General features: G+C 48.0%; 1 protein-coding gene across 1 annotated transcript in view; it reads right to left on the reverse strand.

The window, feature by feature from the left end:
• The window catches only part of FRAS1 (Fraser extracellular matrix complex subunit 1), a 104,333-nt gene that overhangs the window by 44,091 nt on the left and 44,331 nt on the right, over positions 1-15,911 (reverse strand). Inside the window, exons 12-19 of the mRNA XM_059843521.1 lie at positions 15,574-15,717; positions 15,172-15,306; positions 10,306-10,449; positions 8,879-9,019; positions 8,344-8,484; positions 7,388-7,561; positions 6,392-6,532; positions 4,717-4,860 (exon numbers count right to left, since the gene is read on the reverse strand). Of these exons, the coding sequence (XP_059699504.1) occupies positions 4,717-4,860; positions 6,392-6,532; positions 7,388-7,561; positions 8,344-8,484; positions 8,879-9,019; positions 10,306-10,449; positions 15,172-15,306; positions 15,574-15,717 (1,164 nt within the window). The remainder of the gene's footprint in view (positions 1-4,716; positions 4,861-6,391; positions 6,533-7,387; positions 7,562-8,343; positions 8,485-8,878; positions 9,020-10,305; positions 10,450-15,171; positions 15,307-15,573; positions 15,718-15,911) is intronic.

A 15,911-nucleotide genomic window follows, 5' to 3' on the forward strand; every position in this document is an offset into this window, starting at 1 on the left:
CAGGTCAGAAACTGATGCAGTCCTGACTGCAGGCAGGGATCCAAGCTTCTTGCAGAGCTGCCTCCTTCAGCTCCTGCTTTTGCAGGGTGCAGAACCCATGGAGTTTCTGCCCTGTGCTCTCAGCCTTGGAGCTGGGAAACGACCAGCCAGAGCTGGGGTACAGGTGGGCTACAGAGGTGGAGTCCCTGGAGCCAGAAAGGATCACATGCAGCCCACCTTAGGGAACTAGGACTGAGAGGTCATCCCAAAGGCCCTGAGTACCTGTGATCTGTATGGGCTGGAGAGGGGGTGACGAGCTTTATGCACTATAACCAACAAAATTAACAAAAATCCAATCAGCTTTTTGTACTTCCACGTTTATCTGGTAATATGTTGACTCTCCTTACTGCTAAAATAATACTCCTCCAGTTGAATCTCTTGCTGGAGACCCTGGTCTCTAATAAAGAGCTTTGGCAGGGCACAATGAGTAACAAATCTGCTCAAGAGGTTTCATTCACAGAGCATAAAAATGAGGCTGAGAAAATGCAGGGTATCCACACAGTCAGTATCTGCAGCAAAAAAAACCCCTAGAATCTCCCAAACTAACATTTAAAAATCCAAGTATCTACAAAACTCAGCGCTGCTGCAGCAGAGTTTCCTCTTCACAAGCCTCTATTTTCACTCCTGCGAGTGGCAAGAGTTTTCTCAGTTACTGTTTTAGGATGAATCAGCCCCATCACTCTCTTGTTCCTTTGCAAGCCTGGAGATCAAAGCACACACAGCACCAAGAAAAAACCCAGGGCTGCTGCTGGTGGTGAATTTCAGGGACATTGGGGAGCGAGTGAGAGAGCGAGGGAAGAACTGAAGGGCTTTGTTTAGGGAGAGATGATTTCACTTTTTCACAGCAGGCTCCCTTTGAAGCCAGGACTAACAGAAGGGGAATGTTTTCCTTGTGCTTCTCAGCCCTACTTGTTTCCTGCTTCTGCCTTCTCCCTGTCCATCCTCCTTCCAAGCTCAGCCAGCGGGCACAGCCTGTGGGATCTGGGTTTTCTGGAACCTTCACACGCCCAGCTGGCTGCAGGTCAGTGCCACACAACTTAGTTAATTCCCTTAGACCCCTTCCAGTATGTACACTGGATTCTTAGGAATTCTGTCACCCCTTTGCTGGCAGTCCCAGTGCCTCTCTCCTCATCTTTCTGAGACTGCTGACTTTCCTCCCGCTCTCCAAGCAAAATGTTTTCCTGCTCCCCTTCCAGCTGGCTCTGATTTCCTCCTTCCTCACCTCTATGCAAAAATAACCCCCATCACCTTCCCTATCACTGATCTTCCCATAAAGCTACTTCCATTGCAAATCAGAATGGAAATACTTACATGGATTTCCAGAGTTACTCGACTTCCACAGCCTCTTTAGCTTTCTCTTAGCAAATAAAGCAAGAAAGCAGTGCCCTTCCTATAGGGAAATTATCTGTTACAGGTTGTTCTAAGACAAAAGAGGCTGTTGGGGAGAAAAAAACACCTCTGAAGTGTTTGTGAATGCTCACAAAGGAGACCAGTGGCATTTCTGCCTCTCAGCTCCACCACCTGCCAAGCATATATTGTTTAAACACATCACCTCTCTTAGGGGCTCTCCAGGAAAGTATTTCCTGCTGTGTTCTAAGGTGAGACCTGAGGTTTGCAACAGAGCATGCCTTAAAATCAGCACTGAAAACTCCACACACTTTATAGTCACCTCAATGGGCAAAAAGTCTCTGGTCTTAACAGTAATTCCAGAAAGCAAATCAGTGTGGTTGGGTTAAAAGGATATGCAACTCTGACCAGGATTTTTGGCTTGCTTTGGTTGTTGGAATGTTTTTCCTGTCTCTCTTTTCCAAGACCTGAGAGGGAATCTGTCACTGAAACAAGCCAAGTGAATTCCTGGTGAAGTACAACCACATTTGCAGGGATCTGCCTGCTCTGTGAGGGCTTCCCCAGGCAGTGTGAGGTGGGAGATCCAGCTGGAAGGTCCCTGGCTCAAAGGAGCCCAGATCAAAGCAGGGAAGGGGTTTTCCCTCCTCTGGCAGCTCAGCTGCTGGCTGTGCAGGAGGCTGCAGAGCAGTGAGTGAGTGGAGCTCAGCCCCTCGTGCTCCAGCTCTCTGGGATGGTATCAGTGTCTCTCTGAACGAAGAGCAACAGCTCATTAATTTTACAAGGAGCTGAGGATATTTCTTGTTGTCAGAGTGTCCCTTCTGGAATTTTAAGAGCAAGGCAGCAGAGCTTGTTACAGGCCCCCTCCTGAGCAAGCCATTCTGGTTTAGCTTTGAACATTTTCCCAACTGCACACAGGCTAGGAAAGCAAGGGCCTGAGGAGCACAGGGAGTGGGAGCTCCCTTGCAGCTGCAGCTAAAACCAGACTAAGAGGGATTCTCTACCAGTTGGGGCTCACAGTTTTCTTCCACACCAGTCCCCCTGTATTTGTCTAACTGCCCTTCCATGCAGACAGGAAAGGACTGACAGGGAAGCTTCCAGATCAACAGGGAAACCTCAAACCAGAAAAGTGAGAGCAGGGGTTTATGAGCAGGACAAGGCTTTCAGCAGTGCCTGGGATTTTTGCAGGGCTGATGGCAAAGTTTCCTAAAGGTGAAGTCTAGCTGGACAAGAGGGAGTGGGACATCTGAGGAATGTGAAAACAAACCCCACAGAAGTTGTGAGATCCCACGGGGGATGGCTCAAGTCTCAGGCACATGCCCGTGCATTTGGGCTCTAAAGTGAAATTAATCAATTGAGCACTCTCAGGGGAGAACTGGCACAAATTCTGCTTGCCCAAAACAGAGCTCAGGGACTCACTGATTTTCTGAAAGGTGAGGACATTTTATCTTTCTTCTGCTTAAATGTGAAATGCTTATTTGATTAACTGCTGAAAACAAGACCTTTTTTTTTTCCCATTAACAAGGCAAATGTTCCAATCCTCATTCAGGTGACATGCACAATAACACCATTAATCCCCAGGCAATGGTTTGGAGTGACAGTTGCTTTTCTCCAGCCTCTGTGAAAGATTTCACCCTCCAGGTCCATAAAGCATGGCAGGTGACTGTGATGCACAGCAGGCCCTATAAACCATAACACAATTCTGCCTGCAGGGTCGGGAATTAAAGAGAAATGGGAAGATAATTGTAAAAATATATTGCTTTGGGAGGGGAAGGAAAAAGCTTGGTTAGATTCTGATGCAAATCATACCTTATGAGAGTGTCAGGAGCTTTAACGTGCTCTTTTATGGGACAGCTGCTCTTTAACTGGTAATTAATAACTTGCAAGGGCAAATTCAGCATTTCAATCAGAGCTGAATGAGAAGAATGAGTGAAACTTAACAGCCTGGATGTGGAGCTCCTTACCTCCAGGAGAAGTGCCCACAAACATCCTTTGCTTAACTCCAGACATACATCTAGCACACAGAGCAACACACTTCAGACTGCAGATCCGGGGCCAAAGCACAACTTTTTGGTCAAGGTGAAAAACCTCAGTTATGTTCCTCTGCAAGGGTTCTCACAGCCTCAGTGGGACAAGAAACACCTGGACACTGAGGGTTCCCATGCACAAGGAATGCCCTCCACACTGCTTCCAGTTCCTGGGACATCTCCCTGATGATCACTGGGATTGGGGAGCAGGAGAACTGGTCCACGATACCAAACAAAGGGTTAATTAAAGAATAAACCCTCCTCAGAAAGAGTGCTGGCTGAGGATAAATGGCACTAAGGTTTTCCCAACAAAATTCACAGGGGAAGGCCACTTTCCCACAGGACTTCTTTGACAGGAAGCATAATGCAAATTAACAGGGAAATAAGGTGGAAGAAATGAAGAGCACAGAGCTCTCACATGCCAGGACGTGAGTGAGTACCACTGCATCCCCTGAAACTGTACAGGACAGAGACACCTCTTTACTCTGAAATGCCTAATTATTTCCATTTGCAGTTATCTGGCTCTGTCTTGATTCCCCAGCCTGAATTCCTAAGGAGCTGTACAGCTCTTATAGGATATTTTCCTACTCCTCACACACTTTCTTTGCCTGCTCTTTTTGTCTCTGCAGACAAAACAGTCACTGTTGTTTAAGAGGGAGATGAAGAAATGGTTCATAGAATTAAGCTGTGGAGAGCAAAGAAACAAGTCTTTCATTAAAAAACATCCAGGACATAGATGTTCAGCAAAGAGAAAGCTCTGTGAAGGGAAATCATATTAAACTGAGAACAACAGCCTCTCAGTGGATATATTTATTACTCCTAATACATTTTTCCCTTTTCTTAGGATTCCTTATCTCATTTGGAACTGTTCAGCCTGGATTAAGCCTCACACACCGTAGCTTTTTCTGATAAAGAGAAAAAAAAAGGCTTGATAAAGCTCAGAAATGGTTGGAGCAGTTCCCAGGATATGTTCCTACGTGTCTGTGGGACGGATTAAAAGCGATTTTTCTTTTTAAACAGATAAATGCAATCAGTGGTTTCAGATGATGGGCTTAAGTGCAGGCACTGAGCCCCCACACAGCACAACCCCCACCCAGAAATCCTATTAGCTCCCAAAAATGCACACAGCAACGCTTGCTGCGCCAGCTTTTCTTTAGGGCCCCATAAACTGCTTCTTAGGACCACAAATTCCAACTCAGCTCCTTTTCCTGAAGCTCTGAGCAGGACCCAAGCAGCTGTCCTGGCAGTGTGAAGCAGCAGTTCCATGGCACAGCCAGCTCATGCCCCAGCAGCTCCCCTGACTCACCCACACAGTAGCCCACCAGGTCGAGGTACTGCTCCTCCTTGCAGCCTGTCCTGCACTTGCCACCATCCAGAGTGGCATGGGGGTGGCAGGTGGAGCATTCCCAGTCAGAGGGGCCATGGCATGTCTTGCAGGATGGGTGACAGGCTGAGGGAGAGAATCAACACTCCTGGTTATGCTCCTGGCACACCCTCTCCCCTCCCTTCCTAAAAGCCAGCTCCCACCACCATTTACTCCTACAAAAGAGGGGCAGGAAGTGGTCTCATGGCACCAGGGACTGCAGGGGTGTGGCTTGGATGGCTCTTACATCCTCCTTTTGAAGAAACAAGATGAGGAATGGGTTGTCAGTTTAAGAAATGTGATTTGTTCCCTGCATTAATCAAGGTATAGATCTTGACACAATAAAAAAAAGAGAGAGAGAGGTTGGCCCTGTTATTCCTCCCTCCAGCATATGCTTGTGCATCTAAAAAACCAGAGTGGGATGCACAGGGGAGATAAATTAAACTTCTTTTGGGACTGAATGAACATTATTGTGGAGCTTGATATGCATGAGAGGAAAACTGGGGAATGGGTTTTTCCACCAAACCCTCCCAAACTGAAACCTCTGAGACAGGAATGCCCTGCCGGCTCATTAGCCACTTCTGTCTGCTAAAAGCTCAACAAAGACATGGCAGAGAAAGTGGCTTAAGAGCATTCCAAAATATTTCATGGGCTGCTTTTGTATCCTCCCAGCTTTCATGACACACGTCAGATTTCCACGCTAGAGATCTGAGGGAGATAAAAATACTATGGCCACCAGTCAGGAAAAAATTCTTAAAAACTACTTTCAAAGCTCTTTAGGAATAAAAGGACACAGCTTGCAAGATGCCACTTTCCTGACACTGGAATTTTGTTCCTAAGACATTTTTATAAGCCTGAAATGGCGTAAAGCAGCACTCAGCAGTTACCTCAGCCACAAGGTGCAGTGCACATCTCAGAACTGAAGAATCTTTACAATGGCCTGCCAAATGAATCTATTTATAGAGTTCTTCCTTGGCTGAATAAATTGAATATATAGAGCAATGGACTTTAGAAAAGGTTTTTCTCTCTAAATCTGATGCTTTGCCAAATAAAAGCATTTTATTTTTTCAGCATCGTCCATTAAAGAGTTTTTCCACAGCACACAAGCTAGGAACACCACCCTGAACTCAAGAACAAAATATCTTCAGGGAAACAGTCCTGGGGAGCAAAACTGAGTGCAATTCATGATTCCAAGTGCATATCTGTGACCCTGTTTTAGAAGTTTTTCTAAGCCTTCTGATGTTTACATTCTTGGAACCAACCTTCTCACGCACTTTCTGTAAATAACACGTTGTTTCGCACTTTTGTATGGAGGAGAAGAAATTTGATAGACTGCTGGTTTGTCCAGCGTCATTGGAGAGGTGGCACTGTCATCCCCCAGTCCACTGTCACTTTTAGAAACCTATAAATGTTGGAGTCAGAAATTAAACTTCCCTCTTTTTTACCCTGGAGAGCCGCGTGCCCGCGCCGTTTCATTCCGCGTCCTAGAGCCACACACGCCTCTCTCCCGTTAGGAGCAGACTCCATTCCCTGAAACTGGACTATGCTATTGCCCCCTGAAAATACCTAAACACCTTCAGAGAAATCAGCCAGGCTCCCTAATTGCAGGAGCACTCACGGGAGCAGCGGTCCCTGTGGCTGAAGAGCCCCTCGGGACACGAGGGGAGGCACCTGCCCTGCAGCAGCACGCGAGGAGCCGGGCAAGCCGTGCAGTCCTGGGAGGAATTCCCCACGCAGCCTGCACAGGAGGAGTGGCACTCTGCAGCACGGGGAGAAACAACAACACACAGAAATTAAAAGAAATAAAGGAATGTACACAACTACACTTAGCTGGCAGCCAGGGAGATCTTTAAGGTCCCTTCTAACCCAGGCCATTCTATGACTCCACAAAACCAGCATTTTGCCCTATATATAAATGTGCTTCTCTTCTGCACAATGTTGTGGGTTTGCTTTTCAAAGCACTGGCTATAAAATAAAAATAACTGGATTTTAAATTATGTCCATTTTTAAAAGATAGTTTTTTCCCAACAGGAGAAACAGTCATCTGTAGTGTGGTTACTATTGTTACTACTTTACTTCAGTCACTATCTCTGACTGGTGGAAAACCACACTTATCCCCAGTGTACATCCCATTACCCCCTTTTACAAACTCCAGCCTTTGTGGAAAAGCTTCCTAGCTGGTATTTCAGGAGCAGTTGTGCTGCAGGGCATGTAGCAGAAGAGCTTCCTCAAAAGAAAAGACTGCTGTGGGATGTCTTGACCTGCTCCAAGGGCTAAGAAGGAGGAAGCTCAGTCTTTTTTGAAAAGGATTTAAGGGTTGCTCCTGCTTCAAAGTAAGTCAGTGCTAAAAATCACGTACTCGGCTTCAATGGAAAGGAGCTGAGCTGTGCAGGCTTGAACACAGGCATTCAAAAAGAAAGTACCTGAGTCTTTTAGTCAGGAGTCTTATGTAGATTACATTTTCCCTCAAAAGCACTAGGATGTGCCATTCTGAAAGTTACAGAGTTTAAACACTCATGGCAGTCACCAGGCAAGCCCAGGGCTGTACAAATCAAATGCGGTACAAGCTCCCCCCAGACACCCAAACCCCAGGGCTCTGAACAGCTCTTCTCACCTCTGCAGACTCCTGTGCTGTCCACGTGGAAATGGGATGGGCAGAAGGGGAGACAAAGGCCATGGAGAGCTCCTTCCCCGGGCAGGTGAGGCTGCAGGACATCCTGGGGTGCCTGGCACTGCAGGCACTGCGCGGCCCCCGGGCCGGTGCAGGAGCGGCAGGACGGGTGGCAACCTGGGCACGGGGGGAGACAGCCATCAGAGCCACAGCTTTCCCAGGGAGAAGGATAAGGGACAGCTTCCCAGAGACCCAAGAGACAAGGCCCAGCAGCAGCTGGTCCTGCTTTCTACAACAGAACAGGGATTTGAGAAAAATACTTTGGTATCGTTCCCCCCCTGCCCCCAGGGAGCAGCTCTCTTCCTGAGTAAAGCTGGTGGGCAAATAAAAAACTGCAGCCCTGTGCCACAGGCAGCCAATGCTCCTTTAATTTCTGGAACTGCAGCAGTGAGCTCAATCTCATTAGGAGGGACAGCAAGAAATGACAGGAGAAAAGCCCTTCGTGTGAAGGGCTCATATAAAAGAGAAATTCACCTTTCCAATTTTCGCTTTTCCCACTACTGCCAAGATGACCTCAGTCTTTGCCAATCTGCCAGATGTGTGTGGAATTTCATAGCACAAATATGTGGAATTTCATACTAGGTATACGTGGAACTTCACACTGGATGTATGTGGAATTTCACCCACCTCTTAACTCGTGTTGAGAATAACCTGGGAGCGACGTACATTTATTTCAGCAATGTACACCGAGAAGAGGGGAAAAAAAAAAAGTCCCAGAAATCACTAAATCCTGGGGATGTGAAAGCAGAAAGTATGTGGGAAAATGCACTTTTTCTCAAAGCAGAAAACAACCAGCAGGAAAGGCAGGAGTTAGGCATCAGCTGGTTCAGCACAGGATAAAGGGAAAACAAAACCTGGTTTACAGCAGCTGGGGAACTTATCCCAAGTGCAGAGCTTACCCTTGCAGATGTTGTGATCCTGGTAAAAGCCCTCTCCACAGCTCTCCAGGCACTGGCCCTGGTGCAGGGCCAGAGGGAAGGAACAGGAGGTGCAGTGAGTGGCCAGAGGTCCCTGGCACGTGGAGCACGAAGCGTGACAAGCTGGTAGAGAAACAGAGCAACAGAGCTGAAACATCCCATTTCTACTCCTTCAGAGTGGTGCTGCTGACTACAGCCTTCTCCAGCCACAGAAAACTCCCAGCTGGAATGAGACTCAGCTAGGTGAACTAATGAGAGCAGAAGTGCCCATGTATTAAAAAGTACTACCAGCAATAACTCTGGCTCACACGATGTTTTGAATGTGTATCTCAGCATGTTTGGCAAGCAAAAGAGGTTACGTGAGACACTCCATCACAAGGGAACCAAAGAAAACAACAAAAACTAATCACTCCCATTTCTGTGCTCTCAAAACTCCCTCCCCACATCTGGGGAAGAGCAGACAACACAAGGGGGGTGCCCCTGAGAGCTTAGGCAAGGGCAAGAATACCCCTCTTACCTGTGCACCTTCCACTGCTGCTCGGGAAATATCCATGTGGGCACTGAGGGAGGCACCTCCCCTGGTGCAGCAGCTTCCCTGCAGCACAGCTCACACACCTGCCTGCCTCTGGAGAGCACCTCTCACAGAACTGGCCACAAGCTGCCACGAGAAAAAGAACAGCAGAGCCATCAGCCTCCCCCCCTGGATGGAAAGAACCCCATAAATTTTTACATGGCAGTGTACAGCAAGCAGCAGTTGCCAGACTGTTCAGGAAGGAAGGGGGGAAAAGGTGATTTCAAATAATGGTAATTTCCCCCCTCCCCCTTTTCTTCAAAGTGGGAAAATGCAGCTAAAATCAAGCACGGTATTTTTTCTTAGCAATTCCTGTGCTCCATGTTATCCCAGGCAATCAGCTCTGAAGCGAACTGACCTGATGTCCATGGAACTCTGGCTTCCCTAAGGCAAAATGCTGCTGGATATTTAGAAGAGTCAAGCATTCTACTTAACCAATTTCTGTTTCTTTTCTCTAGACAAAGCAGCTCTCCAGCTGGGTATCCAAATGCATGGTTTTTGGTAGAAGGTGAAAGGTCTGACTCTCAGAGGCTTCAAGGAACAGCTATGGGGTTTTACAAAACCACTGGGCAATAAAAACCAAACCTAAGTTAAATTTCCTTTTCAGCTGAAATTATTTTCAGCTGTAAGATTTCAAGCCTGCACACTTAAAACAGAGGTGAATAAAGCTGCCTGGTACAGACACTGACCAAAATGAAGGGGACGGAGCCTGGTCGTTCAGAATAAGCACAAATAGCAACAATTTTGCCACCACATTCCAGCTTTTAAGCTCTCTCTATCGAGCTGTGGCCCAGACACACCTGTGTGAGCCACACACCTGAAGCCCACCAAGCCCTGACTGACCATGGATAGTCCTCCCAAGCAGCTGGAGGTGGCTGCCAACAGCAATCCAGGTTACACTGGAATGCATGTGGCAAAGGAGAGATTCCTTATTTAAGATATTTTTTCCCCCTTCAGGATCTCTTTGACTTAAGTCTTGGAATCCCCTCTAGCCACCACTTTTCCCTTTTTCCCAGCTCCCAAGGCACATCTGCTGCGCAGGTATTAGTTACTGTGATGCTGAATTACAATTAAATTTACAGAAAGCTGCTGGCAAAGGCCATTTTTCTTCCTGCAGACAAATGGATTTGTCAAGCCCTCAGAAACAGCCCAGCTTTTCAAGCTGTTCAGCAAGGAAAAACCCCTCAAACCTTTCAGCATCTGATTAGTGTAAATGAATTAATAATCTCACAAACAAACAGCAGCTCCCCTCATCCCTGTGAAGGCTCAGGGTGCAGCTGGTTTGTCAGCCATGAATAAAGCCCCAGCTGCTGCACAGCAAAATGAAATATTGATTGCTGCTTGTGCAGAGCATTCCTCTCACAGGTATTTACCAGTGCAGACACCGTCCTTGGGGAAGAAGCCCTGGGCACAGCTGGCCAGGCAGAGCCCAGCTTGGAGCACGTGTGATGGGTCCTTGCAGGACAGGCAGTGGCTCTCAGCAGCTCCCCAGCACGAGGAGCAGGACTCGTGACAGGCTGCAGGGGAGAAAGGTGCAGGATTAGCCAACAAGCCCCTTCCAAGCAGCTCTTTACAGCCCAGGGCCTGCCCCACTGCACTTCTGGCAGGTGTGCTCAGGCTTTCATGGCTACAGGAGATGAAAAAAAACCAAACACAACCCACTGCTGCCCTTAGGTTGGAATCTTTCATCCAAGCCATCCCAGCAGGACAACTCCCAGCTGCGTCTTGCACGTGGAATGTGGCAGCAGCACAGACCAGAGCAGTTGGTGCAGTTGTTCCCAGCCCAGGAGGAGTGTTGGGAACGCTGTAAAGTCCCTGGAGCACAAAGGGAAATTGGAAGAGATCCCATCACAGGCTACTTAAAACTCAGATCCTCGGGGTGGCTGCTGACAGTAACCCAGCTCCAGGCACAAACACAGACCCGTGCTGCAGGGCTGCAGTCAAGGTTTATAAGAACAAAGGACAAGCCAGGCTGCTTCTAGAAACAACTCCTCCTGTCCTGCCAGGTGCAGAAGGAACTGACCTATCCAGAATCCTCACGTGCTCAGCCTGAGTCATTCCTGGGGGAAAAAATATGGGACACAGACTCCTATCAAATCCTGTGCTACCAGTGCTGCAGGAACGGTGCAAATTACAGTCCTTGTAGCTGTTGGTGTTTTCTTTTTTTTTCTCAATTACACCCAAATATGTTCCAAAGATGTTCTTCAATTCGTTATTTCACAATAAGGCAGGTACATGCTTGTGCTCCCAGTCTGTGGCAGGTGGGAGGAAAGGGAGCTTCTTGATGTCTGCCCTGCAAACAGTGCCCTGAAGTTGCAGCCACCCAAAGAAAAACTCATCTGTGAGCAGCATCGGTGCAATGCAGGGACCTGCAGGCACAGCAGCAGCTCATCCACAGCACTGAGAGCACATTCCACATGAGCCATATGGCACAGAGGGGCACAGCACCCCATCCCAGGGGATTTCCCTGCTGCCCAAGGCAGGGGAGAGCTATCAGCTCCATCTCACACGGAGGGAACTGAACACCCCGGGTTCAGGGAGTGCTCAGAGGGCAAGACACAGGGCATTTGAGCTCATGCCCAGTACATGGTCCTTGGGCACTCTGGATGCTCCTTCTCCACACTTCTACCCTGGTTTATTCTCCCTTTCCTTGTCCTGATTGGCTGCTTGCTCTCCCCCTTCTCACCCTCCTGCACCTTCTTTCCTTCCACGTCCTTCCTGATCTTTCCACAATGCTGTGGCTCCTCTTGTTCCTGAACACCCCAATGTGAGGGGTGTCTCAAAAGGACCCTGGGCATCCTGTGCTGGACAGGATCTTCCCCTCACAATCCCAACACAACAAACACCAACCATCCCATCCCAAGGCAGAGCCTGAGCACAGTTTCCTACTCCAGTCAATAATTTCCCTTGCTGATAAAAAACCTGCATCTCATTCCAGCTTGGATGATTTCTCAGGGCACGTCTACACTCAAAAGTTGACTGCAGAGTATGAGTTCATGCTGTAAATTTCTAAGCAGTGAAATGTCCTCACTTCACCTTCCAGACCTGACTGTGTTGCTCCTCTCTGAGCTCAATCTAACTTGAAACATGTTTTTGAAAGAGTGGGTGCCAGGACTTGGATCCTTTAATTGCAGACTTCCCATTGCACAGCTGGGACCCCTGCCTGCTAACCTGCCTCAGTATGTCAGCACATCTGAACATTCCCAGTCATTTGCAAAGTTCTCAATTCCTCCCTAGAGGTGCTGCTCCTTTCCAAGAGACATTTTTCCCTGCTAGCAGCCTGGCTGTGTTTTTAAACAGTTACCAGCTGGCTCTTGCTGGCCCTTGGCAAAGCCCTGTGAGGGGATGAGGCCCTGGCACAGGTTGCCCAGAGAAGCTGTGGCTGCTCCATCCCTGGAAGTGTTTAAGGCCAGACTGGATGGAGCTCTGAGCAACCTGGAATAGAGGAAAGTGTCCCCAGCAGAGGGGTTGGAACACGATAATCTTTGCAGTTTCTTCCAACCCAAACCGTTCTGTGATTCCCTGATTCTGTGATTACACACCCTGACTCCAGAATCCCTGGTTCCTTCAGCACTGGATCACTGCCAGGCTCAGCAGCTGCTCCTCACCCGACCAGCCAGGCACCAGCTCCACAGAAAGAACAGGGGGGAAATGGAAGCATTCCATCAGCCAGTGTCAGCTCAAACATCTTTGCCTGCAGCAACCAAGTGGCTGTGTGAAAATAAATCAACAGAAGTGACTGCGCAGCCAGGAAGCTGATTCCACCCCCCTGGCTATTTCCAGTTGGGATTTGCAGGGGCTCTTTTGCAGCTCACCAAACTTCTGCACACACCTGAAACCCTCCCAGGTCTGACCACAGCAGGAGGGGGGAATGCCAGTGGTATCCCAGCAGGAACACAGAAGGCACTGCTGGGCTTTGGGGTCCCATGGATCTGTGCCACCTCTGCCCTGCACTCCTCCCTGGGAGCTGGGCAAGCTCAGCTCAGCTGTGCTGGATCCTGGAGGATCCTCCCCAGCCCAGGGACAGCAGGGAAAAGCAACATGTAGGCAGCAGGAACACAAGTGCTTTGCTCCAGAGCGAGCTGGGTCTGTTAGTGTCAAGTTACACACTTCAACATTGGCATTTTGGGAGATGAAAGCAGGAACACTCCAGTTCTGCCTGGCCTTTTGAATAATCCTGAAAACATAAATAATTAAGTTAGAAAAATGCCGTGAGAGCATTGAACACTGCGAGTCCTTTGAGCCCTTCCATTCTACCACGCTGACATAGTTTATTTTTGCTTCCCTTTGCCTTGCCTTTGGTGGGGGAGTTCTGTTTCTGCCAAGGGAGAATCCACCACTCTGCCTGACACTAACTCAACCGTGAACTTTAAATCCACTGCTACGTAACTGAACTTATTACCTTCTACTCTCCATTTTACTTTCTCTTAATGGTTTTAATTCTTCACAAAAGCAAGCGGAGGGATGGGGGCAGGAAACAACCCCGGTGCAGGACTCAAATAGGGCAGAGATCAAACAACTGTAATCAAAAATTCAAAAGAGACTCAATTAAACCAGCTGTTATAAAACAGGAACAAAAGGAAAGGCTAATTCACTGTGTTTTTCTACAATGCAGACAACAGTGTTCCAACAAGAGGATAGAGCAAGAAACCTGGTGTTAAGCCTCTTTCAAGTCCAGAGCGAATTCCTCAAGAGGGAGTTTAGTGGAGCTACAGCAAATTAACACAGTCTAGTTCATCCTTTCTGTGATTTTGGAACATGCTTATTGTAGACATTAAAACCATTATGAGGAAAATCTTTTGCAGCAGTCTGGGGCCCGTCTCGACAATCTGATCAGAGATTTGCAGCAATAAAGAGGATAGAAGGAAAAGAGTGAATGGCCATGAATTACGGACAGCATCTGAAACTTAAGACTTTCTCCACTGGTTTGACTTTATGCAGAAAATGCAGCCAGGCAGAACTAAAGCAAATTGGTTCAATTCCCCTGAGGAAAGAGGAACAAATTTTCCCAGCAACATTCAGCCACAAGCATGCGTGACTGCAAATTTGGATGGAGTGTACAATCAGTAATCGACAAACCAGCAATAAAATGAAACATTAGCCTTTCCCTATCCCTTCAGCAGTGCATGGGCACTGTCAATTAAACCACCACGAGCAGGTGGAAAGGAAATGATAAAATAAAACCAAATGAAGTAGAAGATTATTTGATACTTAAGCCTACAAATTCCTTTGGACTGGGTCTCTCTTGTCTGCTTATACATCCACAGTGGTGCTCTGGGCTGTAGCGGTTGCTGGAGGACAGAGGTTTTTCACACTTTCAAAACCTCAAACAAGTGTTCAGCCCTTCAAGGGAAGCCACTTCAGAAAAGGAAGCTGGACTTGGCATCTAAAGTGCTTCACCCTGAAATGTGCCAAAAGCCCCCTCAGCCTGTATTTAATTCTGAGCAGGAGGGTTAGCTCCAAAGAACCAAAGCGATGGCTCAGAAGTTAAGCATTTGCTCCACCCCTCTGCTGAATCAGAGCTGCAGAAATAATTAGAAGCCTTCTAAAAAGGCCAACATCAAGATGAGAAAAGTGTTAATTTTAGAGAAAACAATTAAACTGCTATGATGAAAAAGCAGCTGTTTTACAGTTTGGGAAGAGTTTAAAGTATTTCAAAGGAGCATGGGAAGCTCATAAAAGCACTGTCATAGTTCCATCAAAGAGAAAGCTAACTTTCCAATCTTACTCTCAGTCTTCCCAACTGCTAAGATAAAGGATTTAGACACAGAGCAGTGTTTTACAGAATTACCAATTTACTTTGTAAAAATGCTTCCTGAGAGCAGCGAGCTCCGCGCACTTCCAGGAAGAGCGCACGGGATGGATCGAATCAACGGGCAAAACCAAGCAGGAAACCTCCCCAGAAAGTATTTCCTGAGTGCTATCAATCCCTCACCCCTCCAGGCAATTTTCTATACATCTCCTGAGCAGGTGCAGGCAGTCTGCACCGAAGGCAAAGAATCACACAACAGAACTGATCCACGGAGGAACTGTCACGAACATTTCCCCCAGCAGCGATCAGTGTTACCCTGTATGACTCGGTTCCTCTGTTCACTCACTCCTTCCTTCACTCAAGGGTGAACATTAACACCTTTAGCAACAGCAGATGCCTCAAGGGAGAGGGTTCTCATAGCCCAGGCAAAGTTTTGCCTGCTGCTTTGCCATCCCAGAGGACTGCAGCCCCTTTTGCTTCGAGGTACCTGTGCAGAGGAGCTGATCCTGCACGTAGCCCTCCCCACAGGAAGGCACACACTGCCCATCCTTCAGCAGCAGGGGTGCCTGGCATGACGAGCACTCAAATCCATTGCTGCAGGCTGAGCAGGTTTCATTGCAGGCTGCCAGGAGAAAGAAGAGAGAAGAAAAATCAATCCCAAATCCCTGATGCAGAAGGACCCCCCCTTGCTCTGACAAAATGAGATGATTTTGCCTGATTTTAGCTCAGAGTTCAAGAATTTGCTTCTGCTTCCATCTGAAACCTCACAAAGTCTCACGGTTATGGCACAGCACGTGCCTGGATGCTTCTCCAGACTCTTCAGGATGACCCCACGGGATCCCACAGCCAGAAGCACAGCATGCAGCAGAGCAGGGGGGTCAGAACTCACCCAAGCAGGCCCTGCCATGCTGGTAGAAGCCCCGGTCACAGATCTCCACGCAGCGCCCGTCCTGCAGCCGCTTCCTGGGGTCCCGGCAGGAGTCACAGCGATCAGAGGCCTGGGAGCAGCTCACACAGTCTGGGTGGCACTCACCTGGCACAGGGGCAACACACAGAGCAGTGTTGGCAGCCAGCAAGGAGCAAAACAAAGCAATTCTGAAACCAAAGTGAAATTCACGGCTTGTTTCCCTGGCTGGTGCAAGGTGTGTTAGCTTTGGAGTGGGTTTTTATATACTAGATTATATCAAAGGGGCTAAATGTTTTATAGTTCTATTCAGTCTGTGAGAA

This window comes from Haemorhous mexicanus, chromosome 4, assembly GCF_027477595.1.
Source record: "Haemorhous mexicanus isolate bHaeMex1 chromosome 4, bHaeMex1.pri, whole genome shotgun sequence".
Classification (NCBI taxonomy): Eukaryota; Metazoa; Chordata; class Aves; order Passeriformes; family Fringillidae; genus Haemorhous; species Haemorhous mexicanus.